Genomic DNA, 16,012 nt, shown 5'->3' on the forward strand with positions numbered 1-16,012 from the left:
GGTTGCCTGGAAGTAAATATGACTCAGGTGACTGCCCTGTAAAAAGCTCTTAAAGAGTATTCAGTTTCAGTCTTTTATTTCTTTTTTTAAAAACAGTAATGCAAACAAAAAAAATTGTTAACCGTGTAAACACATCTACTGTAGCACAAAGTATCAGGTGTAATCACACTCACGCTGACAGCTGGGTGAGCCGAAAAAACCTGCAGGGCAAGCGGTGGGCCCTATCCAGAGAGAAAAGAAAAGGATGGAAAAATAAAGAGGAACAACAGTAAAAGCATTTTAAATGATTGTTTAAAGACATCTGTCAAGCTAAATCGTGGTGCAAGACACTGTAACGTCTCGTTGCTTGAACTTACCCACAATTGGTCCTGCAGGGGATTTGGTGGTTGTCTGGTATACGGGATATCCTGATTGCAAAGGAAAGGCAATGAAATTAAGACGTCCACTTATGGGAAACTGTGATAAAGTATAACCCCAAGTCAACTTTATTTATCGCAGTGGGGAATTGCTTTAGCTGTAACATCTAAAATTCACATGAACAAAAAAAAAACATAAACAAGAGAATGTAATGCAGATAGAGGCAAACTTTATTAAAGGAATAGTTTGACATTTTGATAAATATTTGTATTCACTCTCTTTGTGGTTTCAGTAACTTTAGAACAAGCCGGATAGAGCCAGGCTAGTTGGTTCCCCTTTTCCAGCTGTTACGCTAAGCTAAGCTAACTGACAAATATCTAGCCTTAACAGATATAAGAGTGGTATCAATCCTCTCATCTAACTTTTGGTAAGAAAGCAACAACAACAAAAGTCCCAAATCATTGTAAGTGTCAAACTATTCCTGTAACATTTTGATCCCTACATGTAAAGAAGCATAGCCTTCTACAAGCAAAATAGTAAATTGACTTTTATCTACTGTATCACACACAAGTTGTAGAAATGTCATACGGTGATGCAAACTAGCAGAGAAGAGCCTCTTGAAACCCAGACAGACTCCTAATGACTGTCTCAGCATGTTTAGACAGTTTGTCAGTGCTAACAGCCTGGAGATGAAAGACCCAGTTTTAATAACTTCTAGTAATAAATCTATCTATTGGTCATTAAATGCCAAGAAGTTTTTAGTCTACAATTAATTTGACGTTATATGACATAAGAAACATTACACCTGGGGCAGAATACAGATGTGATACTTTTTCATGTATTATAGCTGACTGAATAAAACAAGCATGAATGTTAAGGATGATACCACAGGTCAATCAAAGTGGTTTACAGTGAAAGTTATTATTATTATATTAGGATTGGCGAAAAAGAAATATAACTTTTTACATGGATAGGTTGCTTCTCTATGACTCATTGTATGGACGAGTTAAACTTATTCAAGTTAAATTTAGTTTCAAAACGTTACTTATCCCTCAAAGAAAACAAGTGACCGTCAGTTTCGAAGTTCAAAATCCAGGAACACAGAAGCTGAATGCTGTAGTAAGTTCAACTAGAGACCTTAGAAAGGATATATGTCAGTCAAAGACCGGAAGAAAAATACTCAAAACAATGGAAGATGAAAGCCTGGGTGGCTTATCTTTATGCCCTGGGTCTGTAGCCAGATCAGAATGAGATAAGATCGGAAAATTCTCCTGTGATTCTAATATCTGAGTTTGTTTGTTTTATGTTTATTTCAGACATACTTCTTTGATTATATAATAACAAGTCCAAAAAGTTGTACTCCTCCCTTAAGGGGAATACGGACAGACTGAAACACAAAAGGGCCAAAAAAGGGTGAACATGAAAGAGATTCCAGATGTCAAAGGGTGGGCTCAGTTTCACCTGACTGTGTATACCTCTGTTGTCTATGATTCAAAGGGACAAAGATAAGGTTAAAGCTAAATTGGGTATCTTGTATGTGGTGAGAGAAAAAAAAACTTACCAATGCACTGAGGGTAGTAATAGTATCCCTCAGCACAGCGATCACAGTTTCCTCCAGCAAATTGGGGCTTGCAGATACACCTTCCAGACCCCATTTCACAGCCGGCTGTAGTCCTTTCATCACACCTGCAGGCTGGTGGGGTTGCATGTTTTCTTTGTCAATTATCATTTACAGACAAATGTACACCTTCAGATCCATCGATGTAGACTTTTAATATAGACATCCATGTGCATAAAGACCTCACAGAATTACTGGTTGTGGTTAGGGCTGGGTACCAAATTCAGGACTTTTTAGGCACCGACCAAAATCGCGTCTAAAGTATGGACTACAAAAACATTCCACCTAAGGAGTAAATCGCATCTGTGTCAGTGCAGTATGCTTCTACCGACATCTAATAATGTTGGGAATCGTCTGTCTAACGTTACACGTGGTAGAGACCTGCAGGAAAAAACAAGCACAGAGATAGGACTCACAAATTAGGAGCTGAAAAATTTATAAAACAATTTGTTGCATTATGTGGAATGTTGTAATTTGTTTTTGTTTTATAAAATTGCCATCAAAAAAATAATTGTTTAGGAACCGGTATCAAAAGTCACAGTATTGTTTTCGGTACCGGTACCAACATTTTATGAACATTACCCAGCCCTAGTTGTGGCAAAAACACATTTACTGTAAATGACATAAACTATAAGTTACAAGCACAGAAAGCTACTACTATTCTATCAATCATCTCAAAATGAGGGATCTCAGAAGCAAATAATGATTACTGAACCTTTAGTGACTCTGCTTTTGCCAAAACAAATGCCTTCTTCTGCTAAGCTAACTTAATTGAGTTTGTGGATTTCATGGTTTACTTTTCAAAGTGCTCAGGTCAACCAGTTTAATTCCACTACTCTCTAATGTCTAAACACAACTGGCAGCTATTTATATGGCGAGCAACAGCCATTGACCATTAAAGTAATGTGAACAAGAGCAGAGCCCAATTTAGCAATAACATAAGCAGTGGTGCCATTGGTGCTTGTTCCATGATGCCTTTTTTGTCCATCTCAAACAAGACAATGATGCCTCTCTGTGAATACAACAGTGTTTTGGCTTCACTTGTTCGTCATGGACACTGCAGGTCAAATACCTACATGGTGAGACGTTATATTTCTATTACGTTATCTAATGCTATAGCCTGTAAATTTGACAGGGTGGCAAAGTTCCACCCCAACAAGTTATATCCTCATAATTTGCTTTCATTGCATTAAATAAAGCAGCTGCAGAAACTGATTTGAACTGGTATCTGACAAATTTATATCCATTTAATATATAGAGATATAAAATGAAAACAGATTGCGGCACTTGCACACAACGATCAAAAAATGAAGCTATGAAAAAGAAGAATTTAAAATTGTGCACTACAATGTTGCATTAGATCAATGGGACAAACGCAGAAAATGCATCTTACGTATGCATCCGGTGGGAGATTCGGGAGGTGCTCCATAAGGTCTGTAGAAACCTTCAAGGCATTGCTCACAGTTCACTCCGGCAGTGTTGTGCTGAAGAAGAACACACAAATAATGTTTGCGATATAACCCTTACATAAAGAGCACAAGAGTCTTCATTGCTCTGTAACTTAAAATCTCTTGTTTAAAAAGCACATTGACACATTTGACAGGACACAATGCTTTCATACACTCTTTGCATCCGTGTCATAGTCCAGAGGGACACTTACACTTATCCTGAATAAACACTTAATTAACTTTTTTTTGATGACTACAATTAAACAAAATCAATTTCTTGGAGTAGTAAGAGCAAATGGAAAAAGTTTGTTTTATGTAACATCCCAAACCCAAAATGGTGCATCCGTATCAAATGCTCAATAGAGGAACCCATAAAGATACACAAGGACAACATTGTATTTTTCTACTATTTTTTATACTTTCCACCTCTCCTACCTCTCCTACAACCACACACGGTAATCAGTTTAGACTTGACATGCATTTCATACCTGGCAGTTGATGCACACTCCTCCTCCGTCGTACCTTCCAAAGGTGTCTAAACTTGCTCTTCTCTTTTCCACCTCTCGATCATAATAACAGTCAAAGGCATGGGAGAAACACTGGCAGGCTAAGGAGGAAACCCCCGAGACAGACGTGCGCGCGCACACACACACACACACACACACACACACACCCACACACACACACACAAACACACACGATTACTCTATACCCCTCAGCAGACTACACCTGTCAGTGTTTAAGCACCTTAAGCTACTCATTCTCCAAAAACGAGTTTTAAGTCTGGGTGCTAAGTGTGAAGACAAACTATAAAATCCAAATTAAACAAGAAGGCACATCCTCTTCCTGCATACTACCCTGTCTTATTAAAGTTTATGAATGGTTAGGGTGCATTTCCACTGCATAAGTGCACTAATTAGAGTCTTCTTCATCGTTCTCTCTCTTCTTGTGGCTGCTACAAGATCATTTTTCATGAAGGGAAAATGTGTCAACGGTCCAAATCAATTAGATTCCAGTTGACACAGGCTCTGCTGGCTGACTGGATGGCTCGCCATAAACTGGCATGGGGGACTATCTGGCAGGCTGGCGCAGGCCTGACTACCTGGCAGACTAGCTGGCTAAGCTGACAAAAAAAGCTGTTGTCCTAAATCTGGTATAACAAAACAGCTGTTATCCTGGAGCTAGTTGTCCACTGTGCTGTTCTTCATACATACCATATGAGGAATGTCCTCTCAACTCGTCAACTGAGGCTCTCTGCAATACCATAACAGGACATCCAAAACAGGGCTTAAATATCAAGAGGACACTTCAGTCCGCTCTGGGGGCTGTAATTTATGAAGCCAGCATCGTGGAGGGAAGCAGATTGTGGTTTTGTTTACATATTGAATGAATTGAATTTCATATTAAATGTACACTCACGATGACACTCATTGGAGCTGTCAACAGTCGCGACACGCCATGGCTTCTGGTTAAAGCCTGGGCAGCAGCGGTCACATGTCTCACCACAAGTATTGTGTTGGCACTCACACTGGAGCCTACAGACAGGAGAGGAGACACCTGGATTTAGTGAGGCTCACATTTTGATTTGCAACAAAACCAAAACTTTCTTAAACCTACATTAATTTATTTTGTTACCCACTAGGGGGAAGCAGAACAAGCTGTTCACGCAGACATATTCTTACCTTTTCAAGGTGTTATAAACGGTTGTCTATTTATACAGCAGACACAACATTAGCATTCATTTGGAGTCAATGTTTCAGATAACCTGATGAATGTAAGTCCACCGTTTTACTTTTAGCTCTGTTTTGGTCTCCACCAACTCCTCTGAGTAGTGTCTGACTCTTTAGCTGCCAGCTAGCTAGTGCTAACTTTGTCTGTCTCTTGTTTGGTGCTGGGCAAGTAGCTTAGCTGTTTTCTGAGAAACGGTGAGACAGTAAATCTGTGACCCCAAAAAAATCAATACATGAGCTGAAAGACACTAAAACGTTCTGTATTGCTGAAGTGAACTGCAGAGTCAGGATATAATTTTGTGTTATTTACTCCAAACAATACTTTTCACATTATGCAAAGTCATTTCATCCATTGTTAATATAAAAACATTGATAGGAGCAGCTTTAAGCCAATGGGAACATTCATTTAAACTGCCCAAGTTGGTAGTAAACAATAAAGCAACAATGAAGCACCCATGAATGCTATGTTGTTCTGTTGTTAAGATTTTCAGAATACAGAGGGCAACAGAGCAGCACTTTATCACACATCTTGCCCTTTTACCAACTGTTTACAACGTCACAGCCAGTAAACAGAGTAACTAAAATAATCTGCTCCCCTTTACAATGGCGATGTCAATGTAAAAACATATGAGGTAATTCTCCTTCCTCAGAAACAATTCACTATCACTAAAATCACTAGATCTGGCAGCATCTCTGTGTTCCATGCCTTTATGTTTTCAGCATTAAGTCATCTCAGTACAATGTTTATACACAGAAGCCCATTGTACAAAAAGACTATTCACTGCTTTTAATGAATAAACAAATAAAATGTTTTTACTGGTTGAACCTATACTTCAAAGATAACTTTTGTTAATAAATGCTTATTAGGAACCGGTTCAAGGGATAATTAATGAGTGATGAAAAATCCTTCAACCAGAGCTTTCCAAGTATTGTGTCAAATTTGCATAGCATTGCATAGTTTTAAGAGCATTACTAACCTCTTTGGGTTTTCCTGGTTACGCCCCCCACGACACACATGTGCATGCCCATGGCAAACACAGCGTCCACCAATGCTGATGTCTTTGATACTATAGTAATACTGTCAACAAACAGGGCAAATGTTATCACCAGCTACATTTTCAAAGTAACAGCTACAGTATGTTATCTGCAACATCCCCCTCACTAGAACAAATGTTTGACTTTTCTTTGCAGAAGAAGTGAGTCACACATTTTGACTAGTGGAAACTTAAACAATGATCCATAGGCTGAGGCTAGTTTTATGAGGTGATTCAGTGAATCATAAAAAAAGAGATGAGATAAGAATGAACACAGACAGCATACAGTATCCTAGAGTAAGGAGAAATGTCATATGATGCACCTGCAGTCCTAGCTGTCTCTACAAAAGGAATTATTATGATGACGGGACAGACAGATATGGCACTAGGCTCTGACAAGGATGAATGTTTGAGCAGGAGGGAACAGGTCAGTGTGTTTGTGTCAGCAAAAAGGAAGCTGGAGGGTAGGTGGTGCAGAGTTCAAAATGCGGCTTGCCCAAATGGGAAACAGGAGTCTGCCAGCATGACACCTTTGTGTGAGATTGTACAGTATGTGCCTCACCCTGCGTGTGACGGTGGGATCTCTCTGGGCCTTGGAGATCAGGTGGCCCAGCAAGGTGTTGGTCCGGAGAAAGCGCAGGCGAACATTGGTGGCCTTTGTGAAGTCTTGCAGCACTGGCGAGTAGGTGAAGTTTTTAGACCCCGGCCGACCGTTGACCAGAGACACCACAATCTAGACATCACAAATGTATTTATTTCACAAGACTGTTTCTGATACCTCATAAAATAACACAATTTTGGTATAGTTTTCCAAGATTTTAATATATTTTACCTCTCCGTTCTCTAAAGGGACAATCCGTGAGTAATCTGTGGTGCAGAGCTGGTCATCATCATGCACTATACGAGCATTGGGCTGCTTTCCAAACTTTTCAATACACTCACGCTTTGAATCTGCCGAAAAATACATTTTTAATTATCATTTTTTTTAAAGTTTTAAATAAAATCCCTTTAACCTCTCACCCCATATACTACTTCTTTTTCATTTTAATGTAAAGAGAATTATATTGACCCGTGGATGACTTCTGTAAAGCTACTCTCTATCGCCAATTATTATGACACAGCAATACTTAGTTAATTAAACATTGACAGTTGTGTTCTGGTGCTTGCAGTCTGATATCTAAGAGTTATCTGCCAAAATAGCTCAAACCCAAAAGGCATCATCTTACATTGATTTATCGGGATTTTAAACATGAAAATGAGTTAAATATGTAATGTTTGAAATTTCTTGCATTGATATGTGTGTTTTTTTACTATTGTTATTTGTACAATTATAGGCTGTGTAACATCCAATTACAACATTTGTGAAAAAGAAACAAAGCCAAAAAAAGTATTAAAACTTAGTAAATGAATGATGTTGTTTAAGATGTAGAGTCGCTGCACAAACATTAAGTTGAATCAAGTAAAAATCTTAGCAAAGGGAAACTTTTATATTATAAATCTGAGTCCAAGTTTGACATTTATTGCCTACCACCATTTGACACCTTTTACACAAAATGTAACCCCAAAACATAAACGTTTTAAGCTTGACATTTATCCTTGAATTCATTCAATGTTCGGTGGTTACTTCTGATTTCCTCTTTTTTTCCACACAACCAAAAACCCACACACTTCCTGTCTTAAATTCTTAAGCAGGATATCATTGTGCCAGACTTAAATGTGCGCTATAAAACAAATTCTAATCTATCCTCACAATGGGTCTTTTTTAGAGCAGACATTCTGACTTGTCATGGCAGGAAAGACACATGTACAATTAATAACCATAATAATGGGTGCATTCCATTGAGCAGTGCCAGTCTTCTACATGATGGATTTCTAGCATAGCTTAGCGAGTCATTTTTACTTACACCTGTTCATTTGTTATTAAAGCTCCATTGGATAATTTCTTTATATGATTCTTAGCAAAAAAAACATTGTTCTTTCACAAATAAGTGCTTATTCATGTGCAATTACCAACTAAAAATTATTCTCGTAAGCGTAGAATCTGCCATTTAGAATTATTCAGAATACAAACGAGCTACTCGCTCACATGACAGCTGCCATGTTGGGCCTCCATCTTTAAAATACATTACCCAAAGAGGGACATGTACTTCCGCATTTTGCGCTTTTACACTGAGTGGCAATGTGACAAATGCCAGGGAAGAAGAGAAGATTGCGACTGCTGCCGGCAGATTCAAAAGCATTTTGTTATGGAGGATCACGCCTATTCTCTAGTACATGTAACGGAGTCGCCAAGGAAGTTAAAAAGAGAATTAAAATGACAATGCGACAGGCAAAGCAACAAGACCAAAGTTAATATTGGAGTGGCTTTGGAAAGAGCTCATAAGGAGCAAGGATTTTAAAAGGGACACCAAAGTTGCCTGCTTTCTTCTCTTATGGTAATTTCGTCAATTTGTTTAAATTCAAAGTTTTATAGTTGCTTGGCTAACATGGTATGGTTGTCCATAATGCTAGAACGTCTTTTCCTTACGTCAATGATGAAAAAGGATTGTCTACCTTGTAACACAAACGTAATCATGTGTATTGTGATGTCCCTGGAAGACAACTCACGTCATGGAGTTGTAACATAGACTAGCTACAGCTAGAACAGCTGTGTGTAAACAATAGCGATACTAAGAGCTATTTTTGGTTTCATTGACATTGTTCACACTGCTCAGAGAATTATAATAAAACACAAACCTCCATTGCTTCTCTCTTACAACACCGCCTTCCACTATTAATCTCGTGTAATATAAAGAATAGCACTGATTCTTTACTAACATTATCTTGCACATGTTTGGGAAGCTGATAGCTAATGTTAGCAATAAACTGTTACCAAAATAATGTAAAACTATTTCACCAGAAGGATCACTCACGGACAAAGTCAAACTTCTTGGACTAATACGGCCACCATAGGAGTTAAAACACGCTCGGAATGGGAGGGGCTATAATTTAATATTCAGTTGGTTGTCACATACAATTTCTCCGCTAGATGGGAGACATTCTTACACGATGTAGCTTTAAATAGAGTCAAAACGCAAAAGAAGCTTATTTTTTTAAACAAAATCTGCTAATTATGATTTAACAACTGTTTATTACAAATACAAGATAATCCCCCATATCTGCGTTTTTGTGATTCTAACAGGATTTTGTTAATGAGTGGTTGCTGCTGTTGTGGTTTTGCACTGTACTTCTTATGAATCACTTTCCAATGTTGTCTGTGTATTCCAAACACACCATCAGAAAAGAAATCCTGCTACCATGAGCAATTGACAAAAAGTGTAAAAGCTGTCAACAAATAGGGATCATTATGGAATTTTACAACCAATAAATAGCAGACATTCATTTACATGAATATAATTTACTTAAAAAATACAAACCTGCATTTTTACTAGATTTACCAGCTTGAGCTACAAATCACTGACAGTTGGGGAACTGGCAGGTTTTATTGATACTGATTTTCAGGCGACAATCTGACCATCTGACTTGTTTTTAAGAATACATTGAAAACTGTAATGTTGCAAAAAGACAATGAAATAGGAACTTACGTGCAAAATACTGCCAGGGTTTGAAGGTTCTCCCGTTGTCTACAGAGCGCTCAAGCACCCAGAGGTCAGGTCGAGGTGAATTAGCAAACTTGATGAGGACGTACGCCACATGGAAGAGCTAAAAATCAGAACACAAAGAGCAGGCTAAACAAAAAGCAGTCACTGCTCTAAACGGAAATTGGCATTATGATGTAGTTTCCTGTGCTCTCATTGCTCTATCAAGTAAGGCCCCAGTCTTGGCCGTCATCTATGACAATACCCTTGTTTCCTTTCTTGTGAAAGCCGGGGCACAACATAAGCTTTGTTGTTGTATCTCAGCGATCACCACAGAACTAACTCACTTTAATTAGGAATTTGCAATCACAATGATCAGGACCAGGGCCTCCTGCTCTGAGCTTTTATTCTCTCAGCTTGACTTCAGCCTTATCTGTGTGGCCATACAGCAATCAATTCACCAACATTTGCTAGCATAAAGTCAATAAAAGTGGTGCAGGTGCAGCCATGTTAGTGAAAAGACATCAGCTGAGCCCACATAATCCATGTCTGTTCTCTGAACTCTCTATCATCACCTTTCATCGGAATATACAGTCCATACAAGGGCAGAAAATGATGCCAATGATTGTATCTGCCAACACTGAGATTTCTGTCAAGCTCAGAGCAGTATGTTTCCTTTGCAGTTCATCAGCATTCTTATCAAGCCCTAAAAGCGGGTGACTTCAGCTTGATTGAACATTGTACATGGAAAAGTAATTTGTGATAGTCAAAGCTGTCTTTGTTACCATCTGGCATGGACTTGGCATGGCTTGGAATTTAAACCCTGTGACACCTACCAGCACGTGACAACTACAGTGTCAACAAAAAGCCTCACCTACACATGACCACACACCCCTGTACTGTTTCTGTAATGCTGAAACAGTGTTTATCTTCATGCAATTTCAGTCTTGGCTTAGATCCAAAAGCAATATGTAGCTACAGTATTTAATGTTTCAAAAACAGGGTACTATAGCAGGGTACTATAACTATTCAGCATATTTGCTGAACCTATGGTAGCTGCCCTCAGGATTGACGTGATGAATGAAAACTGTGCATAAACTATTGTGTGCTATTGAAATAAAAGACATTTCTACAGACTCGTTTCTCTTTAAGAAGGAGGAATGCAGGCCCACACTCGTCTAGCATCCCTCAGCACCTTGATGAAAACCCCCAGCAGGCATTTGAAATTGTCTCTCCTTGGATTAGGCAGGGAGCTATGCTAACATGTATATCAAAGCAAAGTAAAGAAAATTGGACTGTGTCAAGATTTCTACCCCCAAGCCTGAAATATAATGGCCCAAAGTTTAAGAAGCTCTTGGGTTGATGGATTGTAAGAGAGCTCAGAGGTCAGCCAGAGAACTGTCTGGCCATTTTTTCTGAAAACTGTCAACAATTCCTGATAACAAAAAAACTGAATCCCTAGGTAGCAAATAGCCTTTTGATTGACCTTTAATCACTGTTGTCATTGAGCAAAACAGTCAATCTATAAATAATAAAATAGCTTAAAACGGCTCTCTCTGAGTTCAACTTTAAACGGGGTGTGTCTTGAAATTAATCAGAACACACTTCCACCCACATGCCACAGGATGTGCAAAAAAGGGTTAGGGGGCATGCAAACAAGATGTGGGCTGTCATCTATCTAAAAACAGAAGCAAGGCTTTTTAAGAGGAGCTGCCTTCTATCAATATGCTGGTTCCACTGAGGAACAGGAGGAAGTTTAGTTTGCACGGGCTGTGATGACATCAAGGGAAGGCCAGGGAAAGGGAGGCAGGAGAGCAAGATGGGGGAGGGTAAAAAGGGTAGGGGTGGCTAGAGACGTGCTGGCTGGCATCCGGACCCATCTCAGAATCCAAACATAGCGCCACATTCCGCTTCCCTCCAAATGCCCCCAAAGCAGAGCATGCCACTGCTTTCGGGAACCTGTCACAGACAGCAGTCCACAGTGAAAATCGTCTCCACCACTTGCTATGGGTACAGATAAAGATTGTAACAGCAAAACATTATCCTTGTTTCCAAGAAGAATAACAATGTCCTCACCCATAGCATAATTCTATTGCTGTCCTGGTACAGTGAAAACACCAAAATGTGTGCTCTCTGGGGATTTGTGGAGTCGGCTAGTGGCACATTTGCAGTAGTCAACCAACATGTTTTAGCACACACTTGTTTCAGAATGGGTGAGGCTTTACCTGGGGCTGGCTGGGTATCATTAGAAATACTATGGCCACTATCTACATTCAGACAAAAACATTTGATACCAACCTTTTGCAATGGACATTTCAGTTACTACTAAAAACATACTGATGTTTGGTACCTTTGCCTACTGGTGAGGAACCAACGGCGATACAGTTCTGTGTGGTTCACTGTACATACAAAAATGTTACATTTAAAAGACTTTTTAAAACTGAACTTTTAGCTAAAATAAATCAGAAAAGACTGAAATAGGCAATCAGACCTTCCTATTTACTCTCACTCTTATGGTATTCTGTAATCTAGACACTAACGCAAACCTCATGCATCCAACTTTACTTAATTCTCATCTAGCCTGACTGTGGTGATGCCATTCACTGTGGTATCTCACACTGACTTGATGCCAGTAACTGAGTAATTGGGAGAAGAATCCTCCGGAAACAAACCCAGTGAGAAACAGACAGCATGATCTTGGAACACAGGGCCAGTCCTGGCACAGTTTCGCTTAATTTGAGGCCTGTCACTCCAACTGTGTGCTGCCAGTCTAAACAGACTGTTGAAATATGTCCAGCACCTACTGTATGTATTGTTTGCACGGAGCCTGAAATACCGCAATGGCATGCCAAACGCACTAAGGAAGGATTTCATTGGCATACAAAGACATGAAACAGATTGACAAACTTGTGGCAAACACACTTGGAATAACACTTGAGCGGAGTAATCTTCTGCCCTTCTCTGCATCTGCAGCCCTTAGACCTTAGACAGTGTTATGCCAAGGTGTTTAGTGTAGGAGGCTGTGGGTGGGTGTCAAAAAGGTCAGAGGTTAAGGTATGGACTGTTTGAAAAGTACCTTCTCAGCCTCCTCCCCCCATCTCAAATTCCTGACCTTGCCCCACCTATAATAGTATCACCTATACAATGTATTATGTATATACAAAAGTATCCAGACGTCCTCTAACCTTCCAATTAACAACATGGCAACACAGTCAACCAAATCCCTCATGACCAAACGCCATTTTAACAACAGCATCTTCTTGTTGCAACGCTTTGTGAAGAAAACACACAGCCCCGCTCATAAATGTATCATCATTTCTGGATTATTGACCCCTGATTGTGAATCTGTACAGTGTGTGTGTTTGTGTGTGTGACAGCTAAAGGTTGATAAATGTGTAACATGAAGTGTGAACTGCAGCAGCACTGCTTCTCTCTGGTAAGCAAAAACCTAATATTGTCATACCGAATGTTTGAAACAAAGAAGACTACTGTTAGCAATGTGGCGACAACACACATTTAGACCCTAAGTTATTTATTGTTGTTGCCGTGGTAAGACCATTTCAAATAATATATTAAATGTGTACATTAGAAATAGTTATTTTTGAAGGCCCCATGGCAGTCTCAGACTAAACAATAAGCTTTTGTCAAGTCCCCTCTTAACTTATTTTTAACATCCTCCTATTGCTTTGTTGGTTTTGTTCTATTTCTCATAACTTCCTATTTTATTACTTCGACTTTGATTTCATCCTTCTACTTACTTCTTTTTTTCTTTACTTTGGTTTTACCAAGCTAGTTGTTTTAGGTTTCTATTTTAATCATGCCTTCTCTTCATTACTGTTTTATTGTACTACACTGTGTATTATTTCTTTAATCATGTACTGTATATCTGTACTGAGGCAGACTCTAACCCATCTACCTAGACGGAAAAGCTTGTTTTCAACTGCGCTATAAAAATATAACTGACCTGACTGATTCCGTGAGCCTTTGCCAGTTGCTCCTGCAGCCGTGCCTGCCACGTGGATCTCTTCAATTATAATCTCTTTGTATTAATCAAATGAAGTGTACTGTAAAGTGGACTGGTTAGGAATTTCTCCCAGCCTTCTCAATCAGAAACTATAGTGCCTGCAACAATAAAAAAAAAATTTCATGATCTATGTATTTGATATTATAATGGTATTGTATTGCCCTAATGGTAGATGTTGTGTGCTTCCAGGAGAAGATGAGATGTGCATATGCAGTACATAACATCTATACCGTATATCTAATCCAATCTGATGTTAGACATGCAAGATGAAAGCTGGCAATCTAACATCAATAAGTACATTTTCCGTGTGCAATTAAGAAGCATATATTAATCCTATCCTATTCCCAAATTCCAACCCAAGGGCACCACAGAGCCATGAAGAGTAAATCTACAGTGAGATGAAAATACTGATGAACAGAAGCTATCTGAGCGAGCTCCTGAGAGTCAGTCTGATGTGAGATCAGAGGAATGCAATTCCAAGGAGAGGAGGCATCACCTTCTGTTGGAGTGGATCAGCCCTGCAGACAGAGCATACTGCAGCACAGTGGGGTGGACCAGTTGGCCTCCAGTTTCTAACAATTTAATGTACAACTGTTTGTCTGTGTGCAACAGGTGGGGGTTGGAAGGGGAGTCTGGTGTATTTTTCTCTGTCTCCATGACAGAATTAGTTAAATAGTGACAAAGAAAAGTCAGAAAAAGACTTAGGTGTAACAGAATACATACAGTAGATACAAGTCTCTACTTGTAAGCAATCTTCCCATTGTAAATAAGGCGCAGCTGCTCAAAAATTGTCTGTTTGCTTTTCTGCGTTGAACACAACATGTTTGCCTGTTTATGAAAGGTCATTATTAACCTTAAGAAGCAATGCAGTCCAAGATGGGCTATTAAAAAGTATTTCGGATCAATTTCAAGTCTTAGGAATTGGTAAACAAGTAAGACATTTTGTATTTTCCAATTCTTTTTGTTAGGTACCTTGCACAACAACTGGATTATCGCGATATTGTGTGTGTGTGTGACGGCCACAACTGTTCTCTCAAAACAACAACAGTGGACATAATACTGTATACAGATGTTTCATCCAACCACCTGCCAGGTATTTTTTGAAAGTGCCCAGCCTTTTCCTATGACGGCTTCTTAGATGGTTCTGTGTTAACACACCATTTTTTACTTAAACACATTAAGCACAAAACATAAATATTCAAGATTTCAATGTTTCAGTACAAGATGTGTAGGAAACGATTGCATTGTTATTCTGATGCAGTATTTCCTCCACCTTTTGTTTCACTTCTTGGTGTACTACTATTCATAAAACTGTCTTTTCAAATGGGTCTAGGAAAACTCCTGCTCTCCAGCACATCCTATTAATAATTAGATCAATCCCTACGTCGGTAAACCTCAAACCAATGATTAGCATTTCCACATATGACAAAGGCCTTAAAACGGTAAACAGATCACAGGTTATCCTCCACAATCTTTTACACATCCAAGGTCCAGATTTAGGAGCGACTGCCGTCCAACAGGCTGCAGTGATGCCAGACTGCTATGCTGTTAACTAGCACGAGGTGTTGTACTGTAGTAAATAGCTGCTGGATGGCCTGGCGCCTCAGGCAGCCCGGCTAAAGATGGGCACTTACATCACCTCCATCGTTACCACAGCAATAGGCACATGTCTAACAGCCGATCTCGTCTCTAGGGTCACACTGAGCCAGCTGCACAGAATGGACAAATCTTTATTATCAAACATATACAACAAAATAATATTGATTTTTTAACTGAAATTTTATATGTTCTTTGTCTCAGATTACATATTCAAATCACATGACACCTCATTTAGGATTATAGCCACTACACATTTGATAACCACCTGTTGTATGATTTGGATGGATGCAGCAACACACAAGCGCGCACAAGATTATACATGCGTGCACGCAAGCAAGCATCATAAACAAGGGAAAGTGGAATGTTTTTAGTCTGGGACTTGTGTGTTTTCTCTTTAAGTACTTTCTCACCACCAAATTACACCACCTCTACATTTCTACCCATTTATTGAGTGAAAAGAGAGGGTCAGGTCACTTTCAGAGAGGCTTTAAAAGAACCAAACCTTTGTAAGGGTCTGAGAGCAGAGAAAGGATGTCACACAATACCGCCTAGGAGGATTCTAACACAAAAGGGGGCGACGGCTGCAAATAAAACATTCAAACCAACTTTGGCGGGAGGTGGACC

General features: G+C 39.3%; 1 protein-coding gene across 4 annotated transcripts in view; it reads right to left on the reverse strand.

Moving 5' to 3' along the window:
• Positions 1-16,012, reverse strand: part of LOC117954882 (laminin subunit alpha-3-like) — a 57,918-nt gene that overhangs the window by 37,171 nt on the left and 4,735 nt on the right. For all 4 annotated transcript variants that reach the window (XM_034888980.1, XM_034888978.1, XM_034888979.1 and 1 more), the window contains exons 3-12: positions 9,772-9,889; positions 7,020-7,138; positions 6,750-6,920; positions 6,131-6,231; positions 4,843-4,958; positions 3,912-4,030; positions 3,369-3,459; positions 1,919-2,050; positions 357-407; positions 174-221 (exon numbers count right to left, since the gene is read on the reverse strand). In XM_034888980.1, the coding sequence (XP_034744871.1) occupies positions 174-221; positions 357-407; positions 1,919-2,050; positions 3,369-3,459; positions 3,912-4,030; positions 4,843-4,958; positions 6,131-6,231; positions 6,750-6,920; positions 7,020-7,138; positions 9,772-9,889 (1,066 nt within the window). The remainder of the gene's footprint in view (positions 1-173; positions 222-356; positions 408-1,918; positions 2,051-3,368; positions 3,460-3,911; positions 4,031-4,842; positions 4,959-6,130; positions 6,232-6,749; positions 6,921-7,019; positions 7,139-9,771; positions 9,890-16,012) is intronic.

Source organism: Etheostoma cragini, chromosome 12, assembly GCF_013103735.1.
Source record: "Etheostoma cragini isolate CJK2018 chromosome 12, CSU_Ecrag_1.0, whole genome shotgun sequence".
Lineage (NCBI taxonomy): Eukaryota > Metazoa > Chordata > Actinopteri > Perciformes > Percidae > Etheostoma > Etheostoma cragini.